This window comes from Chlamydotis macqueenii, chromosome 1 (assembly GCF_036417535.1).
Source record: "Chlamydotis macqueenii isolate bChlMac1 chromosome 1, bChlMac1.mat, whole genome shotgun sequence".
NCBI classification, from domain to species: domain Eukaryota; kingdom Metazoa; phylum Chordata; class Aves; order Otidiformes; family Otididae; genus Chlamydotis; species Chlamydotis macqueenii.
The window spans coordinates 51,518,356-51,535,886 of NC_141556.1; the positions used below are offsets into that span (position 1 = coordinate 51,518,356).

The 17,531-nt window shown below is 37.0% G+C and overlaps 1 protein-coding gene across 2 annotated transcripts in view; it reads right to left on the reverse strand.

Annotated features, from left to right (window-relative positions):
- The window catches only part of ANKS1B (ankyrin repeat and sterile alpha motif domain containing 1B), a 444,690-nt gene that overhangs the window by 267,139 nt on the left and 160,020 nt on the right, over positions 1-17,531 (reverse strand). Inside the window, exons 11-12 of one of the 2 annotated variants that reach the window (XM_086750799.1) lie at positions 16,469-16,605; positions 1,565-1,721 (exon numbers count right to left, since the gene is read on the reverse strand). In XM_086750799.1, the coding sequence (XP_086606925.1) occupies positions 1,565-1,721; positions 16,469-16,605 (294 nt within the window). Of the gene's footprint in view, positions 1-1,540; positions 1,722-16,468; positions 16,606-17,531 lie in introns of both variants that reach the window. The other variant, XM_086750791.1, reaches the window with a different exon arrangement.

Below are 17,531 nucleotides of genomic sequence, written 5' to 3' on the forward strand. Positions count from 1 at the left end.
ATAGTTACTAAGTGCAGTCCATTGTGAATTTAACCAAAGAAGATAAAAGTAAAGCAAATCCAGATATTATGAAGAACCTAAGCAGAACCGTGCAGCAGCAGAAATCTGGAGAAGTTCATTATCTAACTCCAATTAATGTTCTTTCTGTTTTCCTATTTTTGCTTTTAGACATCAAGACATTTAGTACCATTCAACTACCCAGAATGAAATTGTGATCTCTGAAGAGAATTTACAGTAGACAAAAAAATAACAAAACACCTCTCAAAACCCTAAAAAAAATCTAATGACCTCAGACCTAGGAATAAAAGATACCATCCAAATTAATTATTTCCAGATAGGCTTAAAAACATTTGCTATAACCATGAATAAAAGTACATCATTTTAGTTTCAAAGATAATGACACAGTCAGTCCAAGAAAAGCAATATGACTATTTTCTGATCCTTTTAACTCTTTATTCACCTTAACAGATAGAATTTCTCACTCTAAACTTATTTCATGACAGTTCTTTAACAATATAATTTTCCTTTTATCTAACTATGAAATTAATTATTTTTCGATCATTTAAAAATAACCATTTTCAGAATTTTCAAACCCTACCAACCAGAGATATACAGGATTCATCTCATTTGAAGACCAATGCTACAGAAGCCAATTGATAAGTTTGTAATGAATTTCAACATTTGTATAATTTTTTTATTTTAGTCATCTACTTATATTTAGATCTTAAATCTCTCTAAAAGAAATAACTCTATCTGCAGATCACATTAACTAACTATCAAAGAAATTTGTTTCAATACATCAGCTTTCCCAAATACTATACTTTTCTGCTACAAGTTTAGCCTAAATAAAGCAAGTCGCATAGGAAATTTGAAGGGACAGAAGCAGCTAAATGCATGGTTTACTGCTCCTGAAGTTTTGATCTGTGACAAAGAAAATATTTTAATCCTCTTTAAAGCATTTTCATTAGGTAAACTTCTGTATAGAGATAAAATCTTCACAGTTACAATCATACTGTCGCCTTACTCAATTCTTATCATCAGAGCAAATATATTAAAGTTTTGCTTTAATAAATCCCATTTCTACTGCAGAAACAATGCCAGGTTACTTAGAAATCTTCCCTTCCTCATCTTTACTGACTTCTAATCATTTTTCCAACTTAAAATTCATATTAAAGTATGCTGACCACACAATGATGAAAGTAGAGGTGTGGGTGCTCCATCCCTGGAAGTGTTCTATGATGGTACCTGCATCATCCTAATTTCAAAAACTACAAGATCTAAATTCTAGGCATTTCTGTAAAACAAAGTTTCATTTATTCAAAATATAACATTTATGAAAAAAATATATTTTAATAATACTGGTCATGATATATGAGAACTCTTTGTTGAGCAGCAGAAAAAAAAAGAGTCAGGAATAATTTTGTGTATTTATGATAAATGTATTTCACTACCAAAGACAACCACAATTCTAGCTTAAAACCGTAGATGCTTTCATAAAAGCTTTCATAAAGCTTTGCAAACCAAGCTTTTTTTCCCATACCTGGAAGTTCTCTCTCTTCAACACTGTATTCCAGAGATCCAAGGGAATAATTAGCTGGACTGATTGCAGGAGTAGAAATAAAACTTGTGCAGCCAATGGATGAGTTCATTTGAAAATAATTGTGGCTGTGATTCATGCGGTGAAATTCCAGAGAAGATACTATTGATGTGCGCTGCTTGGGCTACAAGAAAAATGGAATTTTTGAGTGAAAAATACAGACTTTGCATAGTTTTCATTACTTGACATTCAAGAAATTTACCTAGGGTTTTATCTTTTTATCGTTTTTATTTGGCTTAAAGGTTAGATTAGTAAAAATAATTTCATATGACAATCTTTGGTGAGGTAGAGATCATTTCCCTCCAAAATTTGGATTAATTTTTATTAGGAAAAAATGCATGTCTTCATTCTAATCAATTTAATTCAAAATAAAATAGAGTTTTACAGCCTTGCATATAATAATTGCAATCATATTTTGATAAGAAAGGGAGCTCTTCACCAGCTGCATTGCTGGGTACATCTTGCAAAACAATTAGACTGCTGATGCCTGTATAATGAAATTTACAATATAATACCAAGCACTCATCACTCGAAAGCAACCCTCTGCTGTTTATTCAGTTTATGAAGGGCTGCCTTAAATATTCAAAGACTGAAATTCCTAAAAGCTTAGGGGAAAAGTGTCAGCTTAAAAACTATACATGAAAATCAAACTTTCCTTATGAGTTGTCATGGAATAATGAAACACTTGATACTAGTTTGAATCAAACACTTACTTTTGAAGTGAGCCTCTGCATTAACCCCACTTTAATGGCTGTGCTTTGGATTGCAGAGCAGATACAGAGCATGAGAAACTCATTCCTTTTGGGTGGATCTACACACCACAGGTACATTACAGAATTGTACAAAATGTGCTCAAATTCCTTACGGCCTTTTGCCCATAGGACCACAACTAAGGCTGGTTCACATTAAAACCAATTAAATCTACATACTGTGATCATCAGGTAACCAACAACTTTTTCACTACTCAGATCTGTTCCTATTGCACTACTTATTAATAAAGACATAACCTTAGTGCTCGATGTCATGGACTATAGAGCCACAGACCAATGATGATTTGCAATGTCATGCTAAATAGTCTGTTGCAGTACTCATCTGGCTCCATACTCAAAATATCCTAACTTCATGATGCTCCTTGCTGCTTCAGGTCCAATGACCTGGAACACTAAATGCCTCCTCCAAAATAGAGGAGCATCCAGGTGTACAACTGTCTGCATATTTAGTTCACAACAGTGAAAAACATCTCAGGAACCGCTGCCTTAGATAACTAAAGCTGAGAAAAGTAAATAGAGAAAGAGAGTAAAGGGTGCTTTAACTCTTGTTCTAGCATGTCAAGCTTAACAAGTCAGAGTATTTTTAAAGGTCAGGAATTTGCTACTTACTATTGTCAAGACGAAATTATTGCCCTGAGAGTAGCAAGATCTTCCTTGGACCATGAATCTATTCACCATCCCTTACTTAGAATGACCTGTTAAAAGATAATCTATCCCAGTGGAGTAGATTTCAATTTTGTTTGTGGTCTATTTCATTTTTAGGTTATGAGCGCTGCAATTTTTTGTGTTACAAATACAGAACTAGACTGTTTTCACTAAAAATCCACTCTTTCTATTGGAATGTCAGACAAAAACTTAAATAGACTTAGGTTTGCATGATGTTAGTTGTTTGTTAAAGCTGTGTTGGGCACCATGTGAATTAACTGTGTCCTGTTAGAACTAAGAAAAATTGCAAAGGGTAAATGTGGGCATTCATCTGGAACTCATCTACAATCTATTGAGGGGATTTACTTCCTTTAATAATTAAAAACAGCTTCTGCTTTGAAACACTGACTCCTAGGGCTAGTAATTTCATGGGAGAGTTCAATGAAGAGGGGCAGACTCTAACAATATGGTTAAAAGTCATTGTCTGGGACATGAGCCAAAATAACTCTCTGATCAGACCAAAATATTAATGTGTACTAATTAAACTTAAACTGCACACTTTTGCTAGACAACAAATTCATCAATGACCTAATTATTTGTAAAGATGAAAAAGATCTCTGGTCACTCAGAAATATATTCCTGGTCCTTTCCCAAGCAATGGTGTCTTTGTGGTTTTGCAGGAATTCAGCTAGTGAGTTGAAAAGGTGACACTTCAAGTAACATGATGTGCAGGATCTCTGATTATTCCAAAACTGAGACCGTTCCTACCTAGAAATGCAGCTGCAATGGTGCAGCTCAGTCTTCCTAGGCAGCTTCAAAAAGTGCTCTGGCCTTTGTCCAGTCAAGTCTCTAGCCACTGCTTCAACTGTGTACCTCTTTCTTGGTGTCAGAATAGCAGCATCTAATGGATCATTTGGCCTTTTAGTAACTTATGAATGATCAACTGTTTCATTACGCCTTAGTGTTGTCTTAGAAGCTATTTGTAACATAGAATCCTAGAACACTTTGGGTTGGAAGGGACCTTTAAAGGTCATCTAGTCCAACCCTCCTGCAAGAAGCAGGGACATCTCCAACCAGATCAGGTTGCTCAGAGCCTCATCCAACTTGACATTGAATGTTTCCAGGGATGGGGCATCCACCACCTCTCCAGGCAACCTGTTCCAGTGCTTCACCACCCTCATTGTAAAAAAATCTCTTCCCTTTATCCAGTCTGAATCTGCCTCTGTCTATTTTAAAACCATTATCCCTTGTCCTATTACAACAGGCCTTGCTAAAGAGTTTCTCCCCATTTTTCTTATGAACCCCCTTTAGGTACTGGAAGACCACTATAAGGTCTCCCTGGGGCCTCCTGTTCTCTAGGCTCAACAGCCCCAATTCTCTCAGCCTGTCCTCATAGGAGAGATGTTCCAGCCCTCTTGTCATCGTCATGGCCCTCCTCTGGACTTGCTCTAACATCTTTTAAAAGTTTCACAAAAACACCTGCAAGGTCTTGGTGGGGGGCAGACGGAGGAGGGAAATAAACAAAAAAAAAAAAAACAAAACCAAAAACCAACCCCAAACTGCTCTGAAGCATTTTTAAAGACCATTTTATTTTGCGAATGCAAATAAATGCAGATTCTGAAAATGTGTCCACCAATAAATAGCTATGAATTTCTCTGAAGACAAGAGTTAATGATATAAAAGAAGTCTAGAATGATTTTCAAAGGGGATTATGGAAGCTAGAAACATGTTTTCTGCTTGTTCATGCTAGCATGCAACCATTTGCTGACCTTGGTGACGTAAAATACCTCCTGTATTATTTTGGGCTTTGACATTATTATTACTAATTCAGACAAAGATATCTCAGTTTAATATGTCTATCCAATCTAAGGATTCTGTACAGAACCCTACATAGTCTCTAGCGCTCTACAGCATAACACTTCTGCTATATTGTTTGGAGTTAACAAGGTCCATCTGTCAACATGTGTCAATAATTTTTCTACATAATTACACAAGAATCTAGCATCTGAGCTTTTGTAGCTAACTAGAAGAGCCTTTTGCACCTTTTCTGTATCCTATAAAATGTTATTTTGTTAAAGCATGCTAATTGTTCATTAGATAGGCTGAGAGATGCAATAAACCAGTTTGTGTTTACTGCATCCCTCAAACTGCGTCTCTCTAAAGTACAGTTTGCACAAAAACTGTAGAAAAAGTTAGGGTTTTTTTTTTCCTACAGTTAGGATTAAATTCAGTTCCAGATTTAGATAACTAAATTTATAGCATAGCTATTTACATTTACACTACGTATCTAAGCTCTCATTACAATCAGTTGAGATCTAGTCGAGACAGTCAATATTGTCCAGGGAGCAATTTGCCTTAAGCAGTCGCCTTGGTATTAGGTCACTTGTCTTAACACAGGTATACACCATCACTGGAGATTCCCTGGGGCATCCCACCAGGCTTCCAGCTGCCATCCAGAAGAGTGCAGGTCTCCTGTATGTATGCCCTGTATCATACCTGACAGCTTCCTGTACATGTCAAAGACACCTTTACGGCACCCCAAATGACATTAGATGCCTATATTTAGCCAATTGAATTGAATCCTACATCTCTCCTGAGAATGATGGGAGGTTAGCTACCCAAATCAGACAAAGATTCTTATATACAGAGATGAAAGCATAGGTGGTTTAGTTCCAGACTGAATCCTACCTCCAGCTCCCAGGCAGACACTCTGGATACCTTCCTTCATTTGTTAGAATCTGGAGCCAAATTCCAGCTTTACTGGCAGAATGTGTAGCCAGCGATTAACAAGTCACTTACTGGAGTCTTGCACCTTGCTTTCTTGGATTGCATCTTTCAAAGCTGCCCTTTGAGATCTCTCAAGATAGGTCCTGAATTCTAAAACTATTTACTATATGCAATACCATAATATCCAGAAAATACAGTCAGGGCTCAAGGTTTTAGAGCTGTGGAGATTGTACAAACACAAAACTCTACCCCAAAGAGATTATGTTCCCTTCATTCTTTGCACCAAAGCCAGCTTTGTCAGTCATGTCTCCATCATACTACTCAGAAGTTTTGTACACACTTAGATATACAAAAGCAAAAATCTATCAATAAAAATCTTTAAAGATATTGTAATACCAAGAATTAAATAACTTTCAAATCAGGTCTAAGAAGAAGAATATTTTCATATTAAGTCAGGAGTGAACATGTATCAGTGAAAGAAACCACTTTGAACACTTCAAAATAGAAAAGGCATCAAAATACACAACTGAACTGCCTTTCTGTTAAAAAGACAGGTAAGGTCTTAATGCTCCTATGAATGGAAGTTGCATGCAAATTCTGTAATGTTACCATGACTCACACGTAAGACTATGACCATGCAAGGGATCATTCAAATATTTCTCACATTTAGCAAAGACAGTAGGGCAAAAGTCCTTTCTCAATTTAACATAAAAATATTTCTCTAGCCTTGAAGTATTCTGCAATACAAGCTTGCTACTCCACCTTCTTTTATCTTTGGGATTTGTGCACGTTGCACCTTCACAGTCCTTAAAAAATTAATTCTCACAACACTCCTCTTCACTATGGTAGAGCTAGTAGCCCTATTTTACAGATGCTGAACTAAGGCATAGAGCTCTACAGGGAACAGATGTGTGGCTTGTTAAATCACTGAGAACCAATGAGCCTGAGGAAATTCTGCATTTGGCAAATCCTGCCAAATTCCAGCTGCCTGACATAATGGAAAAACTGGTTTCAGTTGTGTTATACCATGCAGAAAATGTATGATAGAACAGAGAACGGAACCTACATTCTTAAATTCTAGCTAGCACATAAAACACAGATTTAACAAAGAAAGTAAGAGGCTATAGCCCCTTTCCCCAGGCTCATCTCACATACATAACACAGTATCAGTGTAGCCATGTGACTGCATAAATCACTCATTTTGGTAACTACCCAGATGATTCCATTCTTCTCATTCACTGATCAACTCATTCCAACTTCAGAAATTTTCCTTCCTCCAGCTTCTTTCCTTATGATCCTATTCTCCTTCTACACACTCATCTTCCCTTTCACTCCTTTCTTTTTCTCAGTTTTCTCCTATCTACTGTTATATTCCCTCCAAAACTACTTACTTGACTCTAAAACACCCTTCATAGTATCCTAGCTGACTCCAGTTGTACTCGGTCTTCCAAAACTTGCTTCTTTGCTTTTTCTGTGGTTTTGTCATCAAGGTCTCTCAAACAAACTCCCTAACAGTCCTATCTCCCGCTGACTTCATCAGTTACTACATCTCTCTCATTGCCCTTCAATGCATCTAATTTTAACCTCTATTCTACCTTTCAAATACACCTTTCACATCACTTTTATGGTTTCTTAATCTCTGTCCTCTGCCTCAACATCCCAATATACCATCTCTGTTTCTAGCTTTTTCTCTTTTGCTCATGTACACTTACATAAAATTCCATAACATTCATAATTTTCTTGGTAAAATACAGCCTGTGAGAAGACAGGCTTCTTCACTTACTCCTGTCCCCAGTACCTCAGTTCTGATTTGCAGAAATCAGCATGCCTGACACATTGTCATCAGTCAGTGCTGCTGGCAAGAGTTATTTGATTTATAAGATCTGAACTAAGATGATCAAGTAGCCTTGAAATTGCAAAAAATTGAGATTACAATGGATCTGAGTTTGATTCATCTATGTCACCTAGAAGTGAAAGACGGCACTGAACTATTACTATACTCCTGAATCAATTATTCTGTCAAGCCTCAAAATACAATGGTAAACAAGCTGAAGACACAATGTCTTTTTAGTAAGGTAATTTAATTTTCTCTTTTTTTTTTCATTTCATAGAACCTAATCTTAAATTACGACTACAATTAAAAATAAAACACACAGTTTCAGCACCCATCTTGACATTCTTGTTTTACTTCTCAACATCTTAATTTAGTTTAAGAGCAGAAGGCAGAAATTACACAGTGGCAGGCAAGAAATATATCCCAAGCAGCCACAACAAGGAGCTTACAGGATCATGGGAATTTGAAAAAAAAAAAAAAAAAAAGGAAAAAAAAGGAAAAAAATAGATAAATGGTTTAAATGGTTTCACTGTTTTTAACTGTAGATACTTTTCATAACTAAAAGTATAATGCATTTTAAAACAAAATTAATTTTTAATTGCACCATAGTGCCATAGTCCTAGAAATTTCTGTTCAACTAGTTTTTAATTTAGAGTAAGACACCTCTTGCCTTCTGCATGAATAGCAAGTGCATACTTCTTTAAAGTAATCTCATGGCCCATTAGCATGCTTCGATCATTTCACCATTAGTGACACACTCAAGGATGGCACAGACATACAGCTCTTTCCTGTAGCCTGTGGTTAGGAAGTCATGCAATGTGACTCTAGGTACCAAATATCCACAGTGCTTTCTATTCCTGTGGTTCTGTTCTCCTCTGTGCATGTTATACTAGCTTCTCCTTTAGGAGACCTCCAACAGAGCATGTAACTAAAGGTTAGGGGGATGCTGCCCCCTTCCATCTTCCACCTCTGGTCGTATCTCAGATGACAAATCGGACTGGGAACAAATAAGGGAAAGAATGGATCTTCCCCCAGTTTCCATTTTCCTTGGCTTCTACTTTCATTTTAATTGCAACTATATTGCAGCTGTGGGTTGTCAGGTATAGCGGTCCTGAAAGCTAAAAACTGTAACACTTCTGCAGCGTTTCTCTTTTTGACAGACGTGACCAGATTTTGAAGACATTATTCCTATCTTGGGAAAACATTGCTTGAAATGAGCTCTAAATTGTGAGAGATAAATTTGATAAGTAAGAGTAATGTCTTATTCCTCAGGTATAAAAAGTTTCTAACTTTCAAAGATTAAAAAGAAATGTTATTTTCACTGAAACAGCTGGAAAAGGGATATAAGGCCATCTTCTTAAAAAAAAAGAAAAATAGCTCAACTTCCAGCTGTTAGCAACATCCCATTTTGACCTGTAGATTATGAATATTGCTTATCGGTCCTTGGCCCATTTGAATTCCCAGTCAGGCCTGACAGTGATTACTTTTTGAGGCAGAGAATTGTACAGGACCAAAACTATACCCAGGACAGTGTTAACAATTCAACAGTATAGATTACAACCTTCCAGAGCTCAGAAGCTTATTTTACTAGTAGATGTACATATCTACCTTTCAGTATCTGAACTATCCTTATGCTCAGTATTTCACCAATTTGGTCTGTTACAAGTTCAGATATGAAAAATGTTCAATTCTTCTGTATGATTTATGTTTGTATTGAATCTGGAAACATAATCAAGAGAATCTCTCCAGGTAAACAACCAACTTCAGCCAAGAAAACATACGCATGTAGAAGGGATATTTTAAAAACATAATACTCCTGACAATGAAGAGTGTTGTTCTGCTTTAATTTCTACTTCTGCTTTAGTATCCTGTTGAACTGCAATTAAATGCACTCACACATACTGTTTGCTGTTTTCATTAGTACTGTGTATTGGGTAGATGTGTTTATGTTTTCATATTATCTCAACTCTAATTAAAATAATCTAAATAGAATTATGTTTTATAGTTACTTGTCAAAAGAGATCTTTTACAATGCATCTCTTTAATAATATTTTTGTTAATGTTGTTATTAAATAGTCACACAGTATCCATTATGCTCTAAGGAATTTTTTAAAAAATATCTTCCTCTGGAGCTGTTACATGTCTTCCACCCATTAATTCTGTAGTTATAAAGGGGGAAAAAAATCAGTCCTGTGAGACAATTCCAACCATAACCGTTTTTGTAACTGGTACTCAGTATTTCAGAATAACAGAATTTCATAATATCTGTCCTATTTTCAGTCACGCATAGACGAATTGCTAACCACATCTTAATGGCATTGGCAGTATATCTTTTACTTCTTTGTTTTGCTTTTTCATAAGGGCTATTTAGGAGCTTTATCTGTTTGTTTCCTTGTTTGTTCATTTCAACATCATTAGAATGTGAAGATATCAAACTGTGTGCAGTAGATTTGCATAGACACTTAAAACGTTTACAAACAAAAAAAACCACATATAGAGAGAATTTTCTGAAATATATCTCCATACCTAGAATCAAGGTCACTGACTGCTGTCTACTACTTTAAAGTGCTTGCAGCCCTTGTAAACACTACATAACGCAGGAGAAATGTCCAGACACACTAATGATGAGACCTAAATCTGCCCATTTGTGGACTGTAGAATACATGGTAATTTTAGTGGGTTTTGGGAATGCTCAGGACCTTTCAAATGCTCAGCACCTTTCAGAACTTCTTAAAATCATTTACAGAGAGGTGGCTTTTACCTTGGAGATGATGCGCTTGATACCCCACAAAATCATAACTCTCAGTAAAGTCTTTTTAAGTCTTGCTTGCCTCTTGTGCTAAGTGGACACTGCACACAGCTGCACAAAGTTCAGCACCAAAACATACGAGAAAAAATAAATGTGTGCCTAAGCAGGAGGCATACTGTGCCTGCATGTATTTCTCCATGGTGATTTTCCTGGTTATTCTCTGCCTGGCTGAGTATGCAGTAACTCAGGCTGAGCACACAAAGCAGGTCACAGGAGAAAGGAGGTCCTTACACCCCAGCTGTCCTGCGATCTCATTACAAAAGTGAGTGGTGACAACTTATTACATAACTGTGTTCTCTAGCTCTCCTTTTTATGATAAAATGTAACAAAGCAGATTTTTTTTGTGTGTTACAAAACAACTTCAATGGATGCATCACAGAGTCCTCATGCATTTGTGCGCTGGTGCAACATCTCACAGTAGGGATTTTGCTGGTGTACCCTAAGCTTACAGGGACCGGCATGTGCCAACTCAAGCTAAGTGTGGCAAAGGATGCATTTAATTTGGGAAGAACTAAAGGTACTGCAGAAAGGTGTGGGCATAGGGGAGGAACCAGGGTTATTTCACAATGGGGAAACAGTGACACTAATCCACTTGAAAATCCTGTTTATGGAACAATTAGTTCTGAAAATTTATTTTCTGGAACTATAATTTTCCAGAGCAACATCTAAGATGATTTTTGTTTGGTTTTGTTCAAAGTAATTCCTGCACCTAACTGCAAAAAGGATGAGAGTTAATTTCCTTGAATCTAAATTACTATTACTTTTTAGGTCGACTAGAGAGGCTCTGAAGCACATATTTCCTATTGTTGGTCTGTCCGTTCACAACCAGGCTGCTACAGGGGTGGAACATCATCACTCCTGTCTTTCCCTATTCCTAGACGAACTACCTCTACACAGTTACGTCAGGCCCAACGTGCATGAACAAAATAGTTGTACATTAGGCAAGGCACACCTGGTAGCCCAAAGACGTGAGGCAGGTCTATCAGAGGCTATAGATGTCCTGCAAGATTCTATTACTGCTTGCAGAAAATTGTGATAACTTCTTTTGTTCTCGAACATCTAAACTATTATGTCCTCTTATATTGTTAGATGTCTTAGCCAGAGAAACAATGAACCATAGATGGAATTGTAACTTTGTTTAAATAGGTTAAAAAAAAAATAGATCAAAAAATGAGGACTAATGTAAAGACAGCACATCCAAATCCACAAGAAAAAAAAAGCAATATTGTGATGAATAGATTATTGCAGGCCTTAAGAATAAAGCCAGAAAGAACAAGATGATGAAATTCTGTTATGTCAGAAACACTGAAATTCTCTGTTCCTTTATCTTTCTACCAGGATCCCTCTTTATATCACTGAAACAACACTCTCCAGAAGTTTGCCTATTCATATAAAATGGGGAAAATACTAATTTATGATTGATAAAATCCAAGTCACTTTTAAATAATCCACATTTAGACATCAAAAGCCGTACTTACAGTTAGCCATTTGAAACATATTTCAGAAAGATAAGAAGAGAATATGTAAATGCTGGTCTACATTTAATAAGAATGTAAAAGGTGAGAAGTCAAAATTCAATTTTATGAGAATTGGCCAATGACCTACAAGTGAATAGCACTGGCAAAAGAATCAGTCTCTGAGGAAAAAAAAAGTGCTCTTTCTCTCACTATGTATATATGCATAACTTCAAGTAAGGAAAATCTTGGTTGAGTGGCTAATATGAAAAATTTGTTCAGGCTTCATCCAGACTGAGAGCTATAGGGATTGTGGTAGAATAAGCTCAATTTTACTATCACTTTCTAAAAATCCAATTTGATAAGGTAAGTTATATTTTACTATATATACTAATGTAACTAAGTTAAAACTTGGAGAAGAGTCTAAAATTTAGGAGGATTTCAGTTAACACATTAACCTACTTTGTCTCCTACCACCTATCATTTTTTTCCCCATGTGCTGTTAGTTCACAGAGGGCAATGTCGTTAACTTGAAACTGTATTTCTTAAAGTTGCAATTAGTCAGCAATTCATGAGTTACAAAGACTTGTCTGGACAATCTGGAAAAAAAATGATCAAGTGATTCAAACTCTGAACTAAATTCTGTTTGTTTCTTATCTGCATATATGTAACTTCAATAAATCCTCTTTTTCAGAGATTGACCCTATGAAAATTTGAAAACAAGATGTGTATTTGCAAAATGCTGGATCACAGGACAAGCCATAGCTAAGGTACAGAGACAAAAGAGCACACAGATCCCTGAATTGCTGTTAAGTGTGCTAGCTTCAGGACTGGAGGCAGTAGAGGTGGGTGGCACTGTGGCACTGAACTTAATACTGCTTCTGAGATCTGAGTTAGTATCTCTCCAGAGTGCCGTACTGTGCCAGGGAGATACACCGTTTCACTTAAAATAGGCTTCAGCTTTAGTGGTAGTGTACTGAATTGAATTGTTGAGACATATCCAAAGAGAGTTTTAGATAGATTTTAGAGAGCAATGGGATCTCACAAGGGAGGAGTGGTAGGGTCACAACAAACTGCGGGTTTCTCACCTCAAAATTCACTATAATGAATGGAAGAAAGGATAAATTTCCAGAAAGGTGAGTGAAAGGTTGGGACAAAATAGAAATTCCCAGCCAGGTGTTATGATGGCATGTTTTTAATATAAGAAGGGGGATAATTAGGGCTGGATTAAGAGATAACTAGAAGCCTGGAGAAGAGAAGGCTCCAGGGAGACCTTATAGCAACCTCCCAGTACCTAATGGGGACCTATAAGAAATATGGGGAGAAACTTTTTAGCAGTGCCTGTTGTGATAGAACAAGGGATAATGGTTTTAAACTAGAAGGATGTAGATTTAGACTAGATAAAAGAAAGATTTTTTTTTTTTTTTTTTTTTTTTACAGTAAGGGTGGTGAAACACTGGAACAGGTTGCCAGGGAGGTGGTGGAAGCCTCATCCCTGGGAACGTTCAAGATCAGGCTGGACGGGGCTCTGAGCAAGCTGATCTAGTTGAGGATGTCCCTGCTCCTTGCAGGGGGGTTGGACTAGATGATCTTTAAAAGTCTGTTCCAACCCAAACTACTCTATGATTCTATGAAAAAGACAAAATACGTTTTGAGTGCACTCTGAAGAATCTCTTAACTGCCCATGACCCAGAACTCTTGGATTCATACTTTGTGTGTGAGATTGCTCCTGTCTCACACTTCCCAGCTGTGGTACTTTCACCCATGGGCTGACAGTGAAGCATCACAGCCCCTGTCCTCTTCAAGGACCTCACATAGCAGGTGTAGCTGACAAGGTCTCCCATCAGCTGTATTGTTTGGTACATGAATGTATGGAAGAGGAGAGAGGAGAGGCCACTGTGCTGTGGTAAACCTCACATTCATACAAATATCTTCAAAATCTGTCATGTGCTGAAGCATGTATATGCACTGCCATCATGTGAGCTGACATGCAGTCTTAGGAAGAAAAGGGCAAAGAGAACAGGTGGCAGAATGACCCCCACCTCTGCTCACCAGGTTCAAACCCAGCTCACCGGGTTTCTCTTTTTCCACTCTGCCACCACCTGCCCTCACCAGACTGGTGGGAGGAAGGAATCTTTAGTCCCCTCTGCTACTGCTTACACAGACACACAGTGTTTCTCCTCACTGCCGGTAAACTGTTATATGCACAACCCTCCAGGAAAAAAAAAGCAAGTCTATAAATGAAAATAACTGTATGAGTTGAAAGGTCAGACTTCCCTGGCAGTTCCACCCAAGCTACCAAACCCTGCCTGGTGCAAAACTAGCTGCTGAAGAGTCCCATTCTGCCTTTCACTGGCACCTTCCCGTGCTGGATGCACAAGACATATGAAAAGAGAAAAGGAGTGAAAGCTGTTGTGGAAATTTATATGATGCCTGGTTTAGATCTGTTTAAAATCTGTTTATTTTGCTAGAAAAGTGTGAATACTCCCTGGCAGACAACAGAAAATTAATTATTTTGCATGCATTGCATAACACTATTCATCAGTTTTACATGAGTGGTGAGAGGTCAGTCAAGAATAGAATCCCATTGTGTTAACCTTCAAAGAGCTCACCATATAATTGAATGCAGCAGGCGTGGAATAAAGGAATTAAATATGCAGGCAGAATTAACACTAATGGTTTGCAAACATCACACTGCAAATATCTACAGTTTCATTGTCTAAATTCTTGGGTTGAGATCTTGGGGGGAGGTGATTAGTAAGCAACAAAAAGAAAAGGAACAATACTGAAGGAATGTGCATAAAACATGGAGAAAGGAGAAGCATAATGGGATCTGAATGCTCTAGTGTACCCATCTTCTTGTGTGTTAGCACATAGATTTACAACATACATTAAACACTAGCCTACATATGCCTTTCTGCTGTTTTCTACATACGAAGTATACCACATGTAGGGCCACATGAGAGACATTTAGGAAATGTGGTAAAGTTCTGGTTATACATAACACACAGCTAGCTTTTGTTGTGCAGAATGATGAGAATACTGGGAGTCAGTAAATAGTATGATTTAAATTTGAAAATAGCTCCCCAGAATCTGCTGAATCCATTCAGAGTTAACTAGCAGGAGAACATCACCATTCAGTGTTCTGGGTCCATCTGTTGGCAATATCATGATGGAAACAGCTTTTTAAATGCTATTTTCAATAAACTATCACACAACAGCTTGTTCCAACAATATTCTAATACCTTTCTCTTTGCTTGCCGCCTACTATAAAAAACAGCTTAGAGGGAAGGAGGCATTTCAGTACTATACTGATGGAGGTGGGAGGGACAGAGAGACTACAGGAACAAGAAAAATGAAAAATAACTATAAAAAGAGAAAAGGAGAAGAAGCTGTTATTTTAGACCCTCTGCAATGTAGATTTAAACCAACATGTGGAACCCAGACTGTTGTATTGTCAAAGAGGGATGGTCTGCACCAACAAGTCATTAGAATTACTGTGCATTGACAGTGCCAACTGCAGGAAACCAATGGCTCCTAGAGAGAAATGGCAGGTGTACCTAGTAATTACTTTTAATTCTACAAGACCTTCTGAATTGTGTGCTCCAATAAGTACTGAAAGGAAGACCCATCTCCATCACTGTAATGCAGTCAGTTGTGCAGCACCAAAACAATCTGTCCTATATAATTCTTACCAAAATATCATGTATCCGTCAGCTTATTTCTCAAGTAAAACAAATGCCAGCAACATAATGATGACACAAAACCTGCATCCACTAGCATCAAAGTGTCTCAGTTGCAGAGATGAGCTCAGTGATGGAGAACAGATGGCTGCATTTGAACCCAGTAATTGGCAGGAGAGAAATAAAAGTTCTTTTGGTTCACACCAAAAAAGTTTCACAATTAACCAATTTAGTGTGCAGGTGTCACAGCTAGCTTTGACACACCTAGGGTCACACCTTTTTAAGCAGGAAACTAGATCATACTTGAGTTTTCTTCTGACCTATGCTATACTATGATGCTGTGATTCTAAAACAAACTCCTCTATGGTGATTACCTCTGTACTACTGAATCAAAGTCTAAGATTTATTTAATTTAAAGATTTTATTTTAAAAGGCTGTAGTCCTTAAAGAATTACAAAGGCCACTCAGATTTTCCACGCATTAAGCATCTTCTTTACCAAACAGTATTAGAAATACATATAGTTAGGAAGGATGAAAGTCAAGAAGAAGTACTATATGAGAAGGTAAACTAAAGAAGGAGATACAGAAAGTGGAAAGAAAACTTGAAAAAGTAACAGGGAATTAATACTGATAAAAGCAGAACAGAAACTTGGAAGAAAACTAACAGTACAGAAAAATACAAAATATTTCATAAAGACTTCATTCATCGTTAATGCTATAAGAAAAATGTACTCTCTGTACATCATCAGTCTGTTTCATAAAATATTCTATCTTCTCCTGCTATCAAGATTTCTTCCTAAGTACAGAAAATATTTTTGCATTCTGTTGATCTGTCTCTGACCTATTCATATGTGTATAATGATAACATCCTCTTAGAATACATTTATCATAGCCTGCTTTTAAAATGAAAAATACAACTAATAAGAGGATGCTTATGGTGATCACCTACCTGAGGACGTATAACTTTCACTATGTTTTTAAGTGCAGTGTCTGGTGATGGAGGAGAGCAGTCAGGTGTTGGGCCTGTAGAGCTGTTTCTATGGTTACCAGATCCTGGTGCGGTAATTGCTACCTGAGGTGCATTATCTGTGAATAAAAATAGCATTTATGTGAACATACAAATACTTCATACATTTTAAAATAAAAAAACTATTTTGAAAACAGAATGCTACTCAGAACATTATTTCAAATTACAAAACATATTACAATTTAAATGTATTTGGTCAGGAATATATTGCATACCTACACTTATTTTGTCAGCTTATACATTCATTCTATGTTAAGGCAGGATATAACACTCTCTTAATACCTAAATAAGATAAGGCACAGAACAAACACAAGTATTTTACTTTTGTTATCCTGAATTACCAATTGTGAATCCAAGTGCTATCACTATAGCAGAGGTGACTTAAAAGGGAGCTTTCTAATGCAAGTCACATCTCATCTTGGAAAATCCTAACACATAAGACTCAGTTCAACAAGTTGTATAAACTCACACTTGGCTTAGAGCATGTTAACAGCCGTCAGTGACAACTTTCCTGGACACTGTGAGCCATGTAATAGATCAGCAAGGATTAACTGCACAAAAATGTACTCAACTACTTGATGAAATTTCTGTCCTACATTGAGCTCTCCAGTGCAGTAGCTACCTTTCTAGCAGTATGACAGCTAGATAACCTACAGCTGGCTTAAAAATGTCTACGTACCTGCAGGTACATGGGAAACTGCTGTTCAGACATATATTGTGATGCTGTTACCATTTTATGGCACTGTGAAGGACCATTAAAGGGATGTAAAATATCACTCTTACCTTCTCTAAATGCTCTTAACACTGTTTGAACAATGTAAAGTAAAGTTAGTGAAAATCAGGTCAGAGGATAGAGAGGACTATGAAATAAGGCACAGCTTCCCAGCTGTGATGGTAACCAAGCACCAGAATGACTTAGCAGGAGGCCAAAAGCTCCACATTACTTCTTGCCTTTAGAACTGTATTATTAAAGAAATACTTTACT